The 15,946-nt window shown below is 35.0% G+C and overlaps 1 protein-coding gene across 1 annotated transcript in view; it reads left to right on the forward strand.

Moving 5' to 3' along the window:
• The window catches only part of LOC120349581 (ankyrin-2-like), a 60,886-nt gene that overhangs the window by 34,870 nt on the left and 10,070 nt on the right, over nucleotides 1-15,946 (forward strand). Inside the window, exon 12 of the mRNA XM_039419981.1 lies at nucleotides 8,621-13,483. Coding sequence (XP_039275915.1) covers nucleotides 8,621-13,483 — 4,863 coding nt within the window. The remainder of the gene's footprint in view (nucleotides 1-8,620; nucleotides 13,484-15,946) is intronic.

A 15,946-nucleotide genomic window follows, 5' to 3' on the forward strand; every position in this document is an offset into this window, starting at 1 on the left:
GATCTTATTAAAGTTGGCTGTGTTATCCTGATTTTCATCTATTCAAATTCCTTATGGCTATCATGTCTACATTAAATATTATCCAACTCCAATTCTATGATATTCAAATTTTCCATGTTTTCCTCAACCTTGTCAATCAACTAATTCGTTAGAATATAATATTTATCTCTTCTCTCCTCTCTTTATTGTCTCATCCTAGTGTTGAGGATTTTAAAATTAAAATAATCGTTTTCATCCAGTTTTCCCATTCACCAATTTTTCACTCGCATATTGATAAATGAGACGTAAAGTAAAGCCATAGAATCTGAAAATATTTTGTTTGGAGTTCTTCAAGGGCTTCTTTGTAGAGCTCAGACTCTTAACCAAATTAGTACATTCAGAAATGTATCATGGCCGCCAATATTCACTGTTACCAACTGCAGTATGCATGTTACCAAGTGTGTAGTATACGAATTCAGTTTCTTCTTACAAATTACGAATTACAACTTTCAATTTTTTTCCATGGAAAAAACTATGAAAGTTCGATTCTTGTGCAAGATTCGAGATGCACTTACATAATAACATCCAAACTGTGTTCAAAGTGTATTTAATTTTGGATTTTTATTCTAAAGCGTGTAAGTACAATCAGATTATTTTTCTTAGTTAAACTCATCCAAGAAAGATATCATAATATTTTGTCTTGAGCTCTTAGTTGCTAGTCTTTCAGATTGAAATGAAGAGAGTAGCTAAAATCTATCATCAAAATATGTTTCTTGATTAACAAAATAACTCTTTGATGAATTATGTGATTGCTCCAATCATATTCCACTTCCATAATAGTTTGAGAGTTCATTTTTTTAATTTCTTCATTCTTATTTGAGAACTGTACCTACTGCTACTGTTATTCTACTTGAATATTCACAGTCCTAGTTATGAAACAAAAATTAGCAAATTTCTTGATAATAATGGAGATCTCGATATCAAAAAGCATTGTCATTTAGAGTTGAAAATAATTCAGTAACGGATTCAATGTGCTTAATATTTCAATCGCGTTTTCAAGTCAGTTGAAAATTTGATCCAATAGCCTATGCATATCAAAAGGCCTCTTTCAATATATCATTGACTCCAATATTTCTGTTCACCAAAACAATTATGGTTTGAATCGTTTATATTTTCTACTCATAATATTAGCTTTCTAGCAAAATATTCTTTAAATCTATGTTTTAGCTATTATATTTTGGTTAGGCTAGCATGTTTGTGTGAATTCTTATGTTTTTGCTGTCATTTCTGAGTGGAAACATTATTTTTTAGTTTATTTAATTTTTTTGTAAGAAGATATATTCATTAAAGTTTCAGAACTATAATTGTTTTTCTACTAACATTCATTTTATCCTCCTTCCTCGATGACCTAGTTTCCATTGAATTACCTGAAATTACAACATTTCCATTTAAAAATGTTTCCAAATTGAAACTTTAATTTTGCAAAAGCTAGAGTTGATATTAATATTTGACCTTATCTAATCAACTCTTTTATTGCATTCAATACTTAATTATACTTATCAACGTATAATAGATATAGACTATCATGTTAATTGGAAATTTTTTCATTTCTTAGTCATGAACAGCAGACAATCTCACGCTACCTACATTTCCTCATAATGATACTGATTTTAAATTTGTCAGTAACTATCAATCATTATCATATTTATAATGGACATATTTATCACATCATTCAAAAAGTCAATTTATATGGTTTACCTGATTATATTCAGGATATCAGTTATCTGACAAAGACTTCAACTGAGAAATTGCTTATCAAATATAACCCATGAATTATGATGTGAACTGACACATCATAATAATTATCATTAGAACCTGAAAATATTTTGTTTAGAGTTATTAAAATGTTCTTATTCCATCCATCCATTATCTTTCGTATGTTCTGAAGGGTGGGCGTTTGTAGCTTCTATTCTCACTAATGAGGGAGGTTCATTAAACATTACTCCAGACACACTCTTGCATAAAACAAATATTTGGTGGAGGATTCCAGATTTCCAGATCTTATACATCTATGATTTTTTTACTGTAATTCAAAGTTTTTCGTATTAGATCCACAGATTATTTGGTTGATTCCTCCATTAATAATAATTTGATAGCTTGAATTTGTTTCAAGAGCCTTTTAAACGGAGAAGAATTGAATTTTCAGTGGCAGGGAAGTAGGCTAAATCAATTAACAGTAATTTCCTCAATTTTTTTATAGCCATAGCTGAGTTGTTGGCCTGATAATCCAAAGGTCAAATCATGGAATAAACATGCTAGTGCTCCAATTTATTTTGGAGCTTCATATCATTTTCTTCATCATTTTAAAATGATATAATTTATAAATAGATGAGTTTCACTAGGCTTCCATAATATTCACTGGAATTTACGTTGTCCTTTATTAAAATTAACTATAATTCTTTACAAAGTATATAATTATTATTCATAATTTAAGCAAAATTATGTAAATTATCAACGCGAAAGAAAGTTTACAGGGTTTAAATAGTACCAAAAAATGTGAATGTAGCCTACTGTAGGCCTGCCTACTCATCGGTGAAAAAATATCAATCCAGTCAAGTCTTTGTCGGATGATGTGTCTATTGCACTGTTTATTTTCATAAGTGAATGCTAATATTAAAATTGTAAAATGACTATTTTACAGCACAATATATCTTTCAACAAAATCAATTATTCATTCTATGAATTTTCATATTCACACACTGAATCATATCCCTTCATTCAATATTTTCTGATTTGTTTCCACTAATGGATAGTTTTGTGTTTTATAATAATTAATATTATATTTGTATTGATATGTATTTGTGTGTGTGTGTGTGTGTGTATATGTGTGGTTGATGTGTGAGTGATATCCTTCTGCCAACTATGTTGAAAAGCACTGGAATCATTTTGTAAATTGGCATACTGGAAATTTCAAATCTTAACACAAATAGATGCGATGGAAGAATTAGAATGACCCTTTTGGTGGAGTTTTATATCATTTTTAATGAGTGGTAGAATAAAAACCATTAAATCCATTGCTATTGAATATTTAGCAATTTGAAATAGTAATAATATACTATAAGTAAGTCATTTGGTTAGATGGGAGAATCATTTACAGTAGGAGGCTATTTTAATACCAAATATTCCAAAAAGCACCAAATACAACAGTTGAAAAAATACATAAATCGAAAAAGCATGTCTGTTCATTGTAGTTGAAATCATCCTCATATTATATCAAGGGACTTTTGAAAAATAATTATTGAACCCCCAATATTCAGTTAACTCCCTCGCAGTTAGCGTCAAAAGATCAACGTTGCAAGCTATCTAGCTAGCTGTAGCTATCAAAATTCAACAAAAATAACTTATTGAATAGGCACTTATTGAGGGATTGCGTTAAATATTCACTAAATTTATTTCACCTATATCCATTATTTGTTTTGACTTTCTTAAGAAATTGAATTTGAAAATTGGCAATTCAATGAGATAATTGATTCGTTCAACCAAATAGATAAGATGAAATAAGAGTCAGTACCTATCAATCATGGTTTTCAATTATTGCGATGAATATGACATATATTTTCAAATGTGTCTCATATCAAGCACAAATTTTGCATGATTAGCTGTTGGATACAATAATTATGAAACGCTAGTAGTCTATGAAATATTTTCATTAATATCAATGTCGAACAAATTTCAATGATGAGTTTCGTTCTAATAATAACAATATTGTTACGGTACTATTAGAACGAAGCTTTGAACTAAATTAATGTTCTGAAAATAATATGTTGTATTTCTCATTCTATAAAATTCTTCATCCACGATAATTATATAAATGATTTCAACGAAAGAGTGCGATTCCATTGTTGGCAGAATTTTTCCATCCCACAGTCCTTTGCCTTCGATCCCACCCATTCTAACTCCATCCTTATTCCTATGTCATTGACGACATCAGGTAAGCTCATGACTATTCTTGGCACCACCAGCTTTGCATGCCACTCTTGACTTGATTTTTTCATCAAATCTTTTGTTCGAAAACTCATTGCTTCTTATTTGCATGAACCTACAATTGTTATATTCACTTAACATAAATATCTCCTAACTTCAACTTACTGATCCATAACAAGGATTCACAGTGTTTAGCCGGCACAGATCCAATTAGGTATCAGGGTTATGCCTTATCTTAGAATAAACAAATTGATGAATATTCTCAAATATTTTCCAAACTTGTATTCCAAGTTTCTAGCTCCTCATTAGCATCCTCATAATAATAGCAAAAACGTTGATAGCAAAATATCCTACATAGTTTTTTCAATACACTCGATTTAGATCAAGCCGATTAGAGAATTTATAGTCTGTATTATCAAAATCAGCTTTTGTGGTAGGAAGACGCTTATCTAGAATATTATTCAGATTTTGAATCTCCCAAATAGATTCGATTTCATTGATAGCCTATTTCAGTTTAATGATTGCTTTTTTCAATATTTATAAAGTGTAGCATAATCCAAATATTGAGTGGAATATTGTCAAAGAATGGCTGTTGAAATTCTGAAATACAAACATACCAAACTGAATATTGAGTAAGATTATACAAGTGATTCTTCTCCGATGGTTTTCGCTCTAATACTACGAAGAATGCTTACTCTAATACTCTTATTATAATTTATTCAGAAAAAATTATGATATTTCATCCTGCTCAATTGAAGCATAACAATTTGATTATTACCGTTACATTGAATATTCCCCAGTTTTTATAGCCAAATAATTATTTATCTTTTGATTCTACCGCAGCTTTTAGACTAGATGTAAGTCTATTCCATGTCATCTTCTGAATCACTCAAAAGAGTCGAAAAATAATCATCAGTCACCTAATTAATCACCCACTTCTAGTCACATAAAAAATCGTGTTTCCAGATGAATAATGAACTCATTTGAAATTGTTTTCAATATTAATAACATTTCTCTATAAACGCTGTATCTTGATACAATAATAATAATGTAAATTTGTCGATTCATCACAAATGTATAAACTTTTCATCCCTTAAAAAAATGAATCTTAATGAAAACACAAACTGTACACAACACAACTGTAAGGTTAAAATTTAAATAATGAACTCATTTGAAATTGTTTTCAATATTAATAACATTTCTCCATAAACGATGTATCTTGATACAATAATAATAATGTAAATCTGTCGATTCATCACAAATGTATAAACTTTTCATCCCTTAAAAAAATGAATCTTAATGAAAACACAAACTGTACACAACACAATTGTAAGGTTAAAATTTGAATCATATTTATTAGGGTAGGCAACAGAAGTTTTGTATTATCTGTAAGGAGAAAATCATTCAATGGGGAAAAATTAATAATTACAATCAATAAACATGATAATATAATAATAAATTCAAGGACTGGGAGCCAATTTTCAGCATTTGTCAAAACCTATATTAAAGTATGTGTCACAGAATCAAACTTAGTACGCTGATGTATTTGTAGACACAATTTTCCATCCGAATCTCGTGTTATAGATGTACGGTTTTGAAGTAAGCAAGCTTGCACATGGTATACTATTAGAAAAGAAGCATACAGTAGGTAGTTAAATTAATCACCCACACTTTGAGCTTCCTCTGTATTATGGAATTCCTTCGGGAATCAAATTCAGTTTCTAAAAAAATAACGTTAATGAGCAGTGGATCTCCGAAACTATCCCTATGGATTTTGTGAATTTTTAATTAAAAATTCCAAAAAGGACTATCATTGGCGTTTACATTTCAACAACCTAATGACCTACTTAATCTCATCTGAGATTGTTGCCTAATTGACAATTCATTGTGGAATCTGCAGAATTCGAATGATCAAAATAGTTGGATCTTAAACTACGGTATCGATTTTTAATCAATTCCATATTCCTTTCTACAAGATAAATTATTCGCATTGAATATCAGTACGAATATGTGTGTCTAATGGGATAGATGATGATGATGATGATGAATTAATTCTCAACAAACGGGAAGTGATTGTGAAGATTCAATGGTTTTAGTGCCCCTACACTTGATACAAATTAGGTATGGCCCCGACTTTCAGCTAATGATTTAAATTCTTTAAATCCTCAATATTTGGACTTGCCACTCATACAATTGGATTAACACTAGTGAATTCTATTAGTTATATTTGCTCCAAATTAGATTGCATCATGATAGCCTGCTCTTCATGCTTTCAGTTTTTTTCGCTTTGGCATTTTGTTCAGTTCATAAGCAATCGACTCAAGTGTAGATATGTAATTGGCAAAAATATATGCAGTTTTGTAAGAGTAATAGAGAAAAATGTAAACTATTTGCAGCTGTACCAGTATTGTAATAGAATAGCATTGAATATTCAATTAATTATGAAGATGGAAGAAGCACAATAATTCCCTTACAACGTTGTATAGAAGATTCCGGTAACTATCGGAAATGATTCTTCATTTTTATAAAAGATTATTAGTGATTATAAGAGATGGAAGTGAAAATGCGGTTTATGAAACAACATTATTACTTTGTATGAAATTGTTTAACCGGGCTCCAAACTCATGAACATGTGTATCTTGTGATCATCGCTTGTGAATTTGCGGATAAGGATCAACTGTCCACTACTTCACATGAACGCTTAAAGTGAATTGAATCAGCTGGTGGTTTAATCAATCATATTATAGCAAATTAAACTTAATATTCATTTGTTACAGTTTGAACTGAGATTCCGTTTTAATCAAATTATTCGATTATCTATACGTCAAATTATTTTTTATCATTTATTCATGTTTTTAAAGTGTTGAATAGCTGACTGTTAGCTAACTTCACGGTAGGCTCCCTTATTATGGAAGTGGTGCATATCTTAAGGCTGTGCAAAGGCTAAAAATAAACTTTCTACTGGTGATATTTTTCTCAAAGTTTTTCGGTTTCTATATCATTAAGCTATAAAAATGGAAAAGTTTTCTAAGGAAAACATTATTTTTCGATCATTACTTTTCAAGATATGAGCGCCTAAAGTTTAAATTTTTGGGACAGAACATTTCAAATTCGGTAAGAGATGAATCCATGAGATTTAGAGGATAAATCCTTCATGGTAATTTTGATTAAATAAAACAAAAATTTTCTGAAAATACCAATTTTTGAGAAAGTTATTCAATTCACTAAAAATGAATTCACTATTCAAGTTGTATCGATATTGGAGGAGGTCGAATAGGACTGCAGGATGTATTAAAAAAGCAGGATTAGAAATCAAATTGAAAAAGATAAACATTATTCGAAATAAATTTTAGATTGAAACATTTATTTAGTTTTGACTTTATAAAAACTAAACATCCAAATTAGACAGTATGCAGCAGCACTCCATAATGTTGTATCAAAAGAATGATCGTCTTTCATTGATTGACAGTATTAGAAACATTATTTGTGAATGATATAGCAATTGTCATAAAATGATAAAAGCAAAATCAATAAAATGATTATAAAAGTTTCCAACATGAATAAAAGTTCCTATTCAAATGTCGGGTGTATAGGAAAATGTTGGGTATTATGGGGGAGTCCGATCTTACTAGGCGGCAAACCTGCAAAACTAGGAATCAATCTGAAAAAAACAATCCAAAACAGTTTTAGCAATTCAAATACAGCACAACATATTCTTGATACCTCCACATAGCATAAGCACACAAGATCAGCATATAGACTATTTCGCCTTTAGAGCAGTCTTCAGAATTTAGAATTACAATAAGTCGATAACAGTGAATGAAGACGAATATCGTTATATTGGCGATATATATGATTGGAAACATATTGTGTTATTCAATTATCTAACCTCGTATAGATTAAATACTCCAATCATGATCGATAGTTTTTTCTCAATTGCTGTAGCTCAACTAAATCGGTCAATCATCAATACAGAATAGAGTACTGTAGCTTAGTTGTAGGTGGAATTTCTCATCAAAACGTTTCTAAAAAAATCAAATAGGAGCATGGACCTTGTCTTTATTACTTCTGCTCTCATTCCACTTCACATAAGTCTAGGTTGTGCATGAAATCCTGCATTTGATAAATAAAATAACCTAAATCATATTAAATGAGTTTGTTAAGATTAAAACTATAAAATTCATTAGAATGCTTATAGTTTGATGATATTTGGAATTGGGTGGCAGACAAGTACCGTAATAATGCAAATTTGTAGTGAGATAGGCTGCTAAGCTTTCCTACATCACTGCTCAAAAGCTGATGAAGTTCCAAGTCGTGTCCCATTTTCCTTTTTCAATGCATCTAGATAGCATTGGCTGGGGTTTGGCTTCGTAAAACTAGCTGCTTTGTTGTCACCATGTGCATCAGCTGTGCACAACTGTTGTTCATCTTGCACAGTTTCCATTTCACAGTCTATTCTGTCTTCAGTTTGCGGAACTCTCTCCCTCTTTCTCTCTCCTACTCATAATCCTTGACCTTGATCCTCTCACTTCTGGGAGAATGTGAAATTGAATAATTGAATTATGTAGGTCAACTGTAATGGTTCCATGACTCGTTTCTCTTTAAAGATTTAAAACTCTTGTTAAATCTCTATTGTATTGTGTTCCACCCCATTTAGTGTATACGGCAACAGCTTCACCTCAAGAAGATGACGATTCTATGGATACTGATGGATTCCAAGAGCAGTTACTCTTTGAGAGTCCAACTCCCGTGGAGGATAGGTTTGTTTGTGGACCCATTGCAAAATTTGAAGATGAATTCGACGATATCTCGCCGGCTTGTGGGGATAGGGGAGCCGTCAGACCTGCAAATCTGCAAATTGCATCTAAGCTGTACTCACCTGGTGATGAGAAGGGTGCAGCTGACTCCCGTAGGCGTGAACATCCCAAACTGCCCGATGCAGTTCAATCCGATCACATAAAACGGTTATCCGGTGGCGTGGGAGATGAAGATAAAAAAGAAAATACTTCGGAAAACAGTAAATATTTCTCAAGCAAGGGTGAAAATAAAAGTCAACCTCAAGGGATACTGAAAGAAGAAACTGGCGATAGATCTAACAAGAAGAAGGAAGCACTAAAACATTCTAACGAAGATGGAAAAGAAATTTTTAGCACAACGGATACAAAACATACGGATCGCGGAACAAGTCCTTTGGACAAAAAAGATATTAATTCTCCTGATGAGTCAGAAACTTCGCAGCAAAAACCTACTTTGGAACTTGTCATTGGAAGGAAAGAAGTAAGGACAAAAGAAGCAAGTGCTACCTCAGAGAGTCGACTAACACTTTATGCTACAAGAGATGTGGAAATATCAATTAGATCACAATCACACATAAGCTTAACTACAACAAGACGTGAAGTTGGTGGGAAAGCAACATCTGAGACTGTTAATATGAAAACTCGAGTCTCTACTGACCAAGGTATTGAAACTGTTGATGACTACATAATACCAACAACTGAAACCAAAGAGAAGAAAAAAGAAGATACTGTGATTTTTAGTGGAAGGAAGAGTATTTACACTTATGAAAGTCAAGGAGATGGATCTCCAACATTTGAGTGTTTTGAGAGCCCATTGACTGATGAAAGTGTGTCACATCATATCACAGACACAGGTATTAGTTTGACAAGGGGTACTGTAACAGAAGAGACACTCACTAGTCCCACACATCATCATCTTGTCAGTGATTTGGGTCGAGGCTTCATTTCTGACACTGCTGTTGATGTAGAACTTGAAGAAGCTGAATTGACTGATGCTGGTCTAAGTCCAATTCAACCTGATGACATTGGTCTCCAGCAGGCTGAAATGAGTTTCATCGAAGAAGAGATGTTTCGCAATAAATACTGTGATATAGGAAGTAGTCCTGTTTTTCCCGGTAGTATCTCTGTAGCCCTCTCTCCATTTCAAATAGCCACTTCTGATGCTTGTGTTCATACAGATCCAGTTGAAATGTGTGATACAGGAGTCAGTCCCATAAAAATTGAAGAGTCCACAATTCAAAACCTTCTTAGAGATGAATCTATTGATCAGCGTGGGTCAATGGATGTGAAAGCTATAATTAAACAGATAGAGCAACATTCACAAACTCCAATCTGCAATGAGGCAAAGATGAAGTCAGAAAATGAAAAGAGACAATTTACTCAGTCATCTACAAAAGAAGCAGATAACCTGATTAAAAGTCAAAGTCAACTGAGAGAATACGATTTGAAACAACAGTTGAATAAGATTCAAAAAATTGACTCAAGTCAACAAGAAGAAATTGTCTCATTCACATCACCAACCCATACAAAAAGCATTGGTCCAAAGATCAAGGAGTTACAGAAAATTTTCACTCTGTCATTGGAAGCTGATGATGAACTTTCTGATTCAGATTCCTATCAAAAACCTAACCCACAGGCATCTGAGTTCATTGAGGAAGTTTCCAAAGGAACAAAAGATCAGCCTTCCAATATTCATGAGGTGATAGAGAATTTGGAAAAGAAATTTTTAGCTGACAATCTGAGCTCTGAAGAGAAAATACTGATGCGAGGTAGAAAATCTATTCACACATCAATTGATTCAAAAGAGATGCTCCATAAAGTAGAATCAACTGAAGTACAAGAAACTCACGAGTACAGTCAAGATGGTTCAGGAAAAGATGATCATCATAAAATTCTGAACTTTATTACCAGCCAAACAAAAAACATGAGAGAAAATATAGATGAGACAGAGAGACCATCAAATATTGCAGTTGAGGAGAGGAGTACTCGGGAGGTAGCAAACTTACAAGATAAACTTCTAGAAATTTTGGAAAGTGAAGAAAGTACACTTCAAAAAATGGATGGAGCACTGAAACCAACTAGATTCAATAAAAAGGATGAAGGAAACAAGATGAGTGAATTTATGGAACATCAAGATAGTGAAGGAATCATTACTAAGTCAAAGCCAGAGGAAAACGTTCAAACTGAAATTTATTCAAAAAGGGAAGACGAGATAAGTTTGACAACATTCTCGCTCGGCGTAAGAGAGAACATTGATAACAATCTGGAAGAAACAGAGATCGAAATGTCGAAACTAATATCAGAAGTTCAAAAAGTAACCAGAGAAATCAGGAGTGAAGTAAAAGAGTTGAAACCAGACTTGATTGAAACACCAGATTGGAAAGATACAGAATATGAGAAAAGCATACATCCAATAACAGATCTCATAATGGAGAAGACTAATAAAACAGAGGATGAACAGGAAAAGGGAATTATTGTTTCCACAACATATTCATTCCTGGGAAAAGAAGAGAGTACTGAACATGTACAGTCAACTGAACTAGATGAGACCTCAACAGTGGCTGCCATAGAGGTAACAAAGAAACGATACAAGCAGGTATCACTTTTTAAAAGTCAGATAGAAATAGTTGAGCCAGAAACTATTGTGGAGAAAGCTCCATCCATCATTGACTCTGATCAAAAGATCCAAGTCGAAGATTTCAAATTGGATGAAAAGGCACAGGATGAAGAAAACATAAAGGAAACAATCAGCAAGGATGCAGAACCATCCCAGCCTGTTGACAAACCCGAATTACTAGATCTACCAGAAGAAGACAAATCTACAAAGAGAGATTCACACGCAGTTGCAACATCAGAAAGATTGACAGAAATAGTTGCTCCAATCATTGAAAAGCAACCAAAAGATGAAGCAGCAGAAGAAGACAAACCAGCAGCACCAGTAGTAATCTCCACATATGAAACAGATCAGATAAAGAAAGAAGTTTCTCCAACAAAGCCAGTGCCTTCAACTGAAGTTGAAGGCATTCAAGATGTGCAACCAAGCAAAGAGGATAGTAGTGTGAGCCCATCTGTTGATTCTGCAACTACACTAGAGGATGCAAAATCCCGATTGGAAGCAACAGTGGGTGCTGTTGTAGTTACAGAAGAAACTGACAAGCAAGTTGATGTATTAACAAAATCTACAGAAGAAATGAAGACTGCAGATGAAGAATCAGCAGCAAAACTGGCATCTCAGATTGAACCTGCCACTGAGAGTGTTGAGATCAAACTGTCTCCAATTGAACAACCAGTGACTGAAAAGTTAAAAGAGGCAACATCTGAATTGCTTGAAAAGCAAGTTGTTGAAACTGAGCCATCACTGAAAACCACATCAAAACCAGAAGAAGCTGAAAAATCAGAGATCACAGTGGAGAAAGAAGCTGTAGCAACAGTTGCTACAGCAGTAACACCATTGCCAGCAGAAGAACCTCTTGCAGTATCACACAAGGCACAAGAAGTTGAGCAGATACCTCTTGTTGATAGTCAGATAGAAATTGTCAAGCTAGAAGCTATTGTGGAGAAGGCTCCATCCAGCATTGACTCCGATCAAAAGATCCAGGTTGAAGATTCCAAATTGGATGAAAAGGCACAGGATGAAGAAGACATTAAGGCAACAATCAGCAAGGATGCAGAACCATCACAGCCTGTAGACCAATCCGAATCATTAGATCTACCAGATGAAGACAAACCTACAAAGGAAGATTCACAAATAGTCGCAACATCAGAAAAATTGCCAGAAATCGTTGCTCCAATCATTGAAAAGAAACCAGAAGATGGAGCAGCAGAAGAAGACAAACCAGCAGCACCAGTAGCAATCTCCACATCTGAAGCAGATCAGACAGAGAAAGAAGTTTCTCCAACAAAGCCAGTGCCTTCAACAGAAGTTGAAGAAGTCATTCAAGATGGGCAACCAAGCAAAGAGGATATTAGTGTGAGCCCATCTGTTGATTCTGCAATTACACTAGAGGATGCAAAGTCCCCATTGGACACAACAGTGGGTGCTGTTGTAGTTACAGAAGAAACTGACAAGCAAGTTGATGTATCACCAAAAGCTACAGAAGAAATGAAGACTGCAGATGAAGAATCAGCAGCAAAACTGGCATCTCAGATTGAACCTGCCACTGAGAGTGTTGAGATCAAACTGTCTCCAATTGAACAACCAGTGACTGAAAAGTTAGAAGAGGCAACAACAGAATTGCTTGAAAAGCAAGTTGTAGAAACTGAGCCATCACTGATAACCACATCAAAACCAGAAGAAGCTGAAAAATCAGAGATCACAGTGGAGAAAGAAGTTTTAGCAACAGTTGCTACAGCAGTAACACCATTGCCAGCAGAAGAACCTCTTGCACTATCACACAAGGCACAAGAAGTTGAGCAGATACCTCTTGTTGATAGTCAGATAGAAATTGTCAAGCCAGAAGCCATTGTGGAGAAGGCTCCATCCAGCATTGACTCTGATCAAAAGATCCAGGTAGAAGATTCCAAATTGGATGAAAAGGCACAGGATGAAAAAGACATTAAGGCAACAATAAGCAAGGATGCAGAACCATCACAGCCTGTAGACAAACCCGAATCATTAGATCTACCAGATGAAGACAAATCTACAAGGGAAGATTCACAAATAGTCGCAACATCAGAAAAATTGCCAGAAATCATTGCTCCAATCATTGAAAAGAAACCAGAAGATGGAGCAGCAAAAGAAGACAAACCAGCAGCACCAGTAGCAATCTCATTATCTGAAGCAGATCAGACAGAGAAACAAATTTCTCCAGCAAAGCCAGTGCCTTCAACTGAAGTTGAAGAAGTCATTCAAGATGTGCAAACAAGCAAAGAGGATAGTAGTGTGAGCCCATCTGTTGATTCTGCAACTACACTAGTGGATGCAAAGTCCCCATTGGAAGCAACAGTGGGTGCTGTTGTAGTTACAGAAGAAACTGACAAGCAAGTTGATGTATCACCAGAAGCTACAGAAGAAATGAAGAGTGCAGATGAAGAATCAGCAGCAAAACTGGCATCTCAGATTGAACTTGCCACTGAGAGTGTTGAGATTAAACTGTCTCCAATTGAACAACCAGTGACTGAAAAGTTAGAAGAGGCAACAACAGAATTGCTTGAAAAGCAAGTTGTAGAAACTGAGCCATCACTGACAACCACATCAAAACCAGAAGAAGCTGAAAAATCAGAGATCACAGTGGAGAAAGAAGCTGTAGCAACAGTTGCTACAGCAGTAACACCATTGCCAGCAGAAGAACCTCTTGCAGTATCAGACAAGGCACAAGAAGTTGAGCAGATACCTCTTGTTGATAGTCAGATAGAAATTGTCAAGCCAGAAGCCATTGTGGAGAAGGCTCCATCCAGCATTGACTCTGATCAAAAGATCCAGGTAGAAGATTCCAAATTGGATGAAAAGGCACAGGATGAAGAAGACATTAAGGCAACAATCAGCAATGATGCAGAACCATCACAGCCTGTAGACAAACCCGAATCATTAGATCTACAAGATGAACACAAATCTACAAAGGAAGATTCACAAATAGTCGCAACATCAGAAAAATTGCCAGAAATCGTTGCTCCAATCATTGAAAAGAAACCAGAAGATGAAGCAGCAGAAGAAGACATACCAGCAGCACCAGTAGCAATCTCCACATCTGAAGCAGATCAGACAGAGAAAGAAGTTTCTCCAACAAAGCCAGTACCTTCAACTGAAGTTGAAGAAGTCATTCAAGATGTGCAACCAAGCAAAGAGGATAGTAGTGTGAGCCCATCTGTTGATTCTGCAACTACACTAGAGGATGCAAAGTCCCCATTGGAAGCAACAGTGGGTGCTGTTGTAGTTACAGAAGAAACTGACAAGCAAGTTGATGTATCACCAAAAGCTACAGATGAAATGAAGACTGCAGATGAAGAATCAGCAGCAAAACTGGCATCTCAGATTGAACCTGCCACTGAGAGTATTGAGATCAAACTGTCTCCAATTGAACGACCAGTGACTGAAAAATTAGAAGAGGCAACAACAGAATTGCTTGAAAAGCAAGTTGTTGAAACTGAGCCATCACTGACAACCACATCAAAACCAGAAGAAGCTGAAAAATCAGAGATCACAGTGGAGAAAGAAGCTGTAGCAACAGTTGCTACAGCAGTAACACCATTGCCAGCAGAAGAACCTCTTGCAGTATCAGACAAGGCACAAGAAGTTGAGCAGATACCTCTTGTTGATAGTCAGATAGAAATTGTCAAGCCAGAAGCTATTGTGGAGAAGGCTCCATCCAGCATTGACTCCGATCAAAAGATCCAGGTTGAAGATTCCAAATTGGATGAAAAGGCACAGGATGAAGAAGACATTAAGGCAACAATCAGCAAGGATGCAGAACCATCACAGCCTGTAGACAAACCCGAATCATTAGATCTACCAGATGAAGACAAATCTACAAAGGAAGATTCACAAATAGTCGCAACATCAGAAAAATTGCCAGAAATCGTTGCTCCAATCATTGAAAAGAAACCAGAAGATGGAGCAGCAGAAGAAGACAAACCAGCAGCACCAGTAGCAATCTCCACATCTGAAGCAGATCAGACAGAGAAACAAGTTTCTCCAACAAAGCCAGTGCCTTCAACTGAAGTTGAAGAAGTCATTCAAGATGTGCAACCAAGCAAAGAGGATAGTAGTGTGAGCCCATCTGTTGATTCTGCAACTACACTAGAGGATGCAAAGTCCCCATTGGAAGCAACAGTGGGTGCTGTTGTAGTTACAGAAGAAACTGACAAGCAAGTTGATGTATCACCAGAAGCTACAGAAGAAATGAAGACTGCAGATGAAGAATCAGCAGCAAAACTGGCATCTCAGATTGAACCTGCCACTGAGAGTGTTGAGATCAAACTGTCTCCAATTGAACAAACAGTGACTGAAAAGTTAGAAGAGGCAACAACAGAATTGCTTGAAAAGCAAGTTGTTGAAACTGAGCCATCACTGACAACCACATCAAAACCAGAAGAAGCTGAAAAATCAGAGATCACAGTGGAGAAAGAAGCTGTAGCAACAGTTGCTACAGCAGTAACACCATTGCCAGCAGAAGAACCTCTTGCAGTATCAGACAAGGCACAAGAAGTTGAGCAGATACCTCTTGTTGATAGTCAGAAGAAAATGGTCA

Source organism: Nilaparvata lugens, chromosome 2 (assembly GCF_014356525.2).
Source record: "Nilaparvata lugens isolate BPH chromosome 2, ASM1435652v1, whole genome shotgun sequence".
Lineage (NCBI taxonomy): Eukaryota > Metazoa > Arthropoda > Insecta > Hemiptera > Delphacidae > Nilaparvata > Nilaparvata lugens.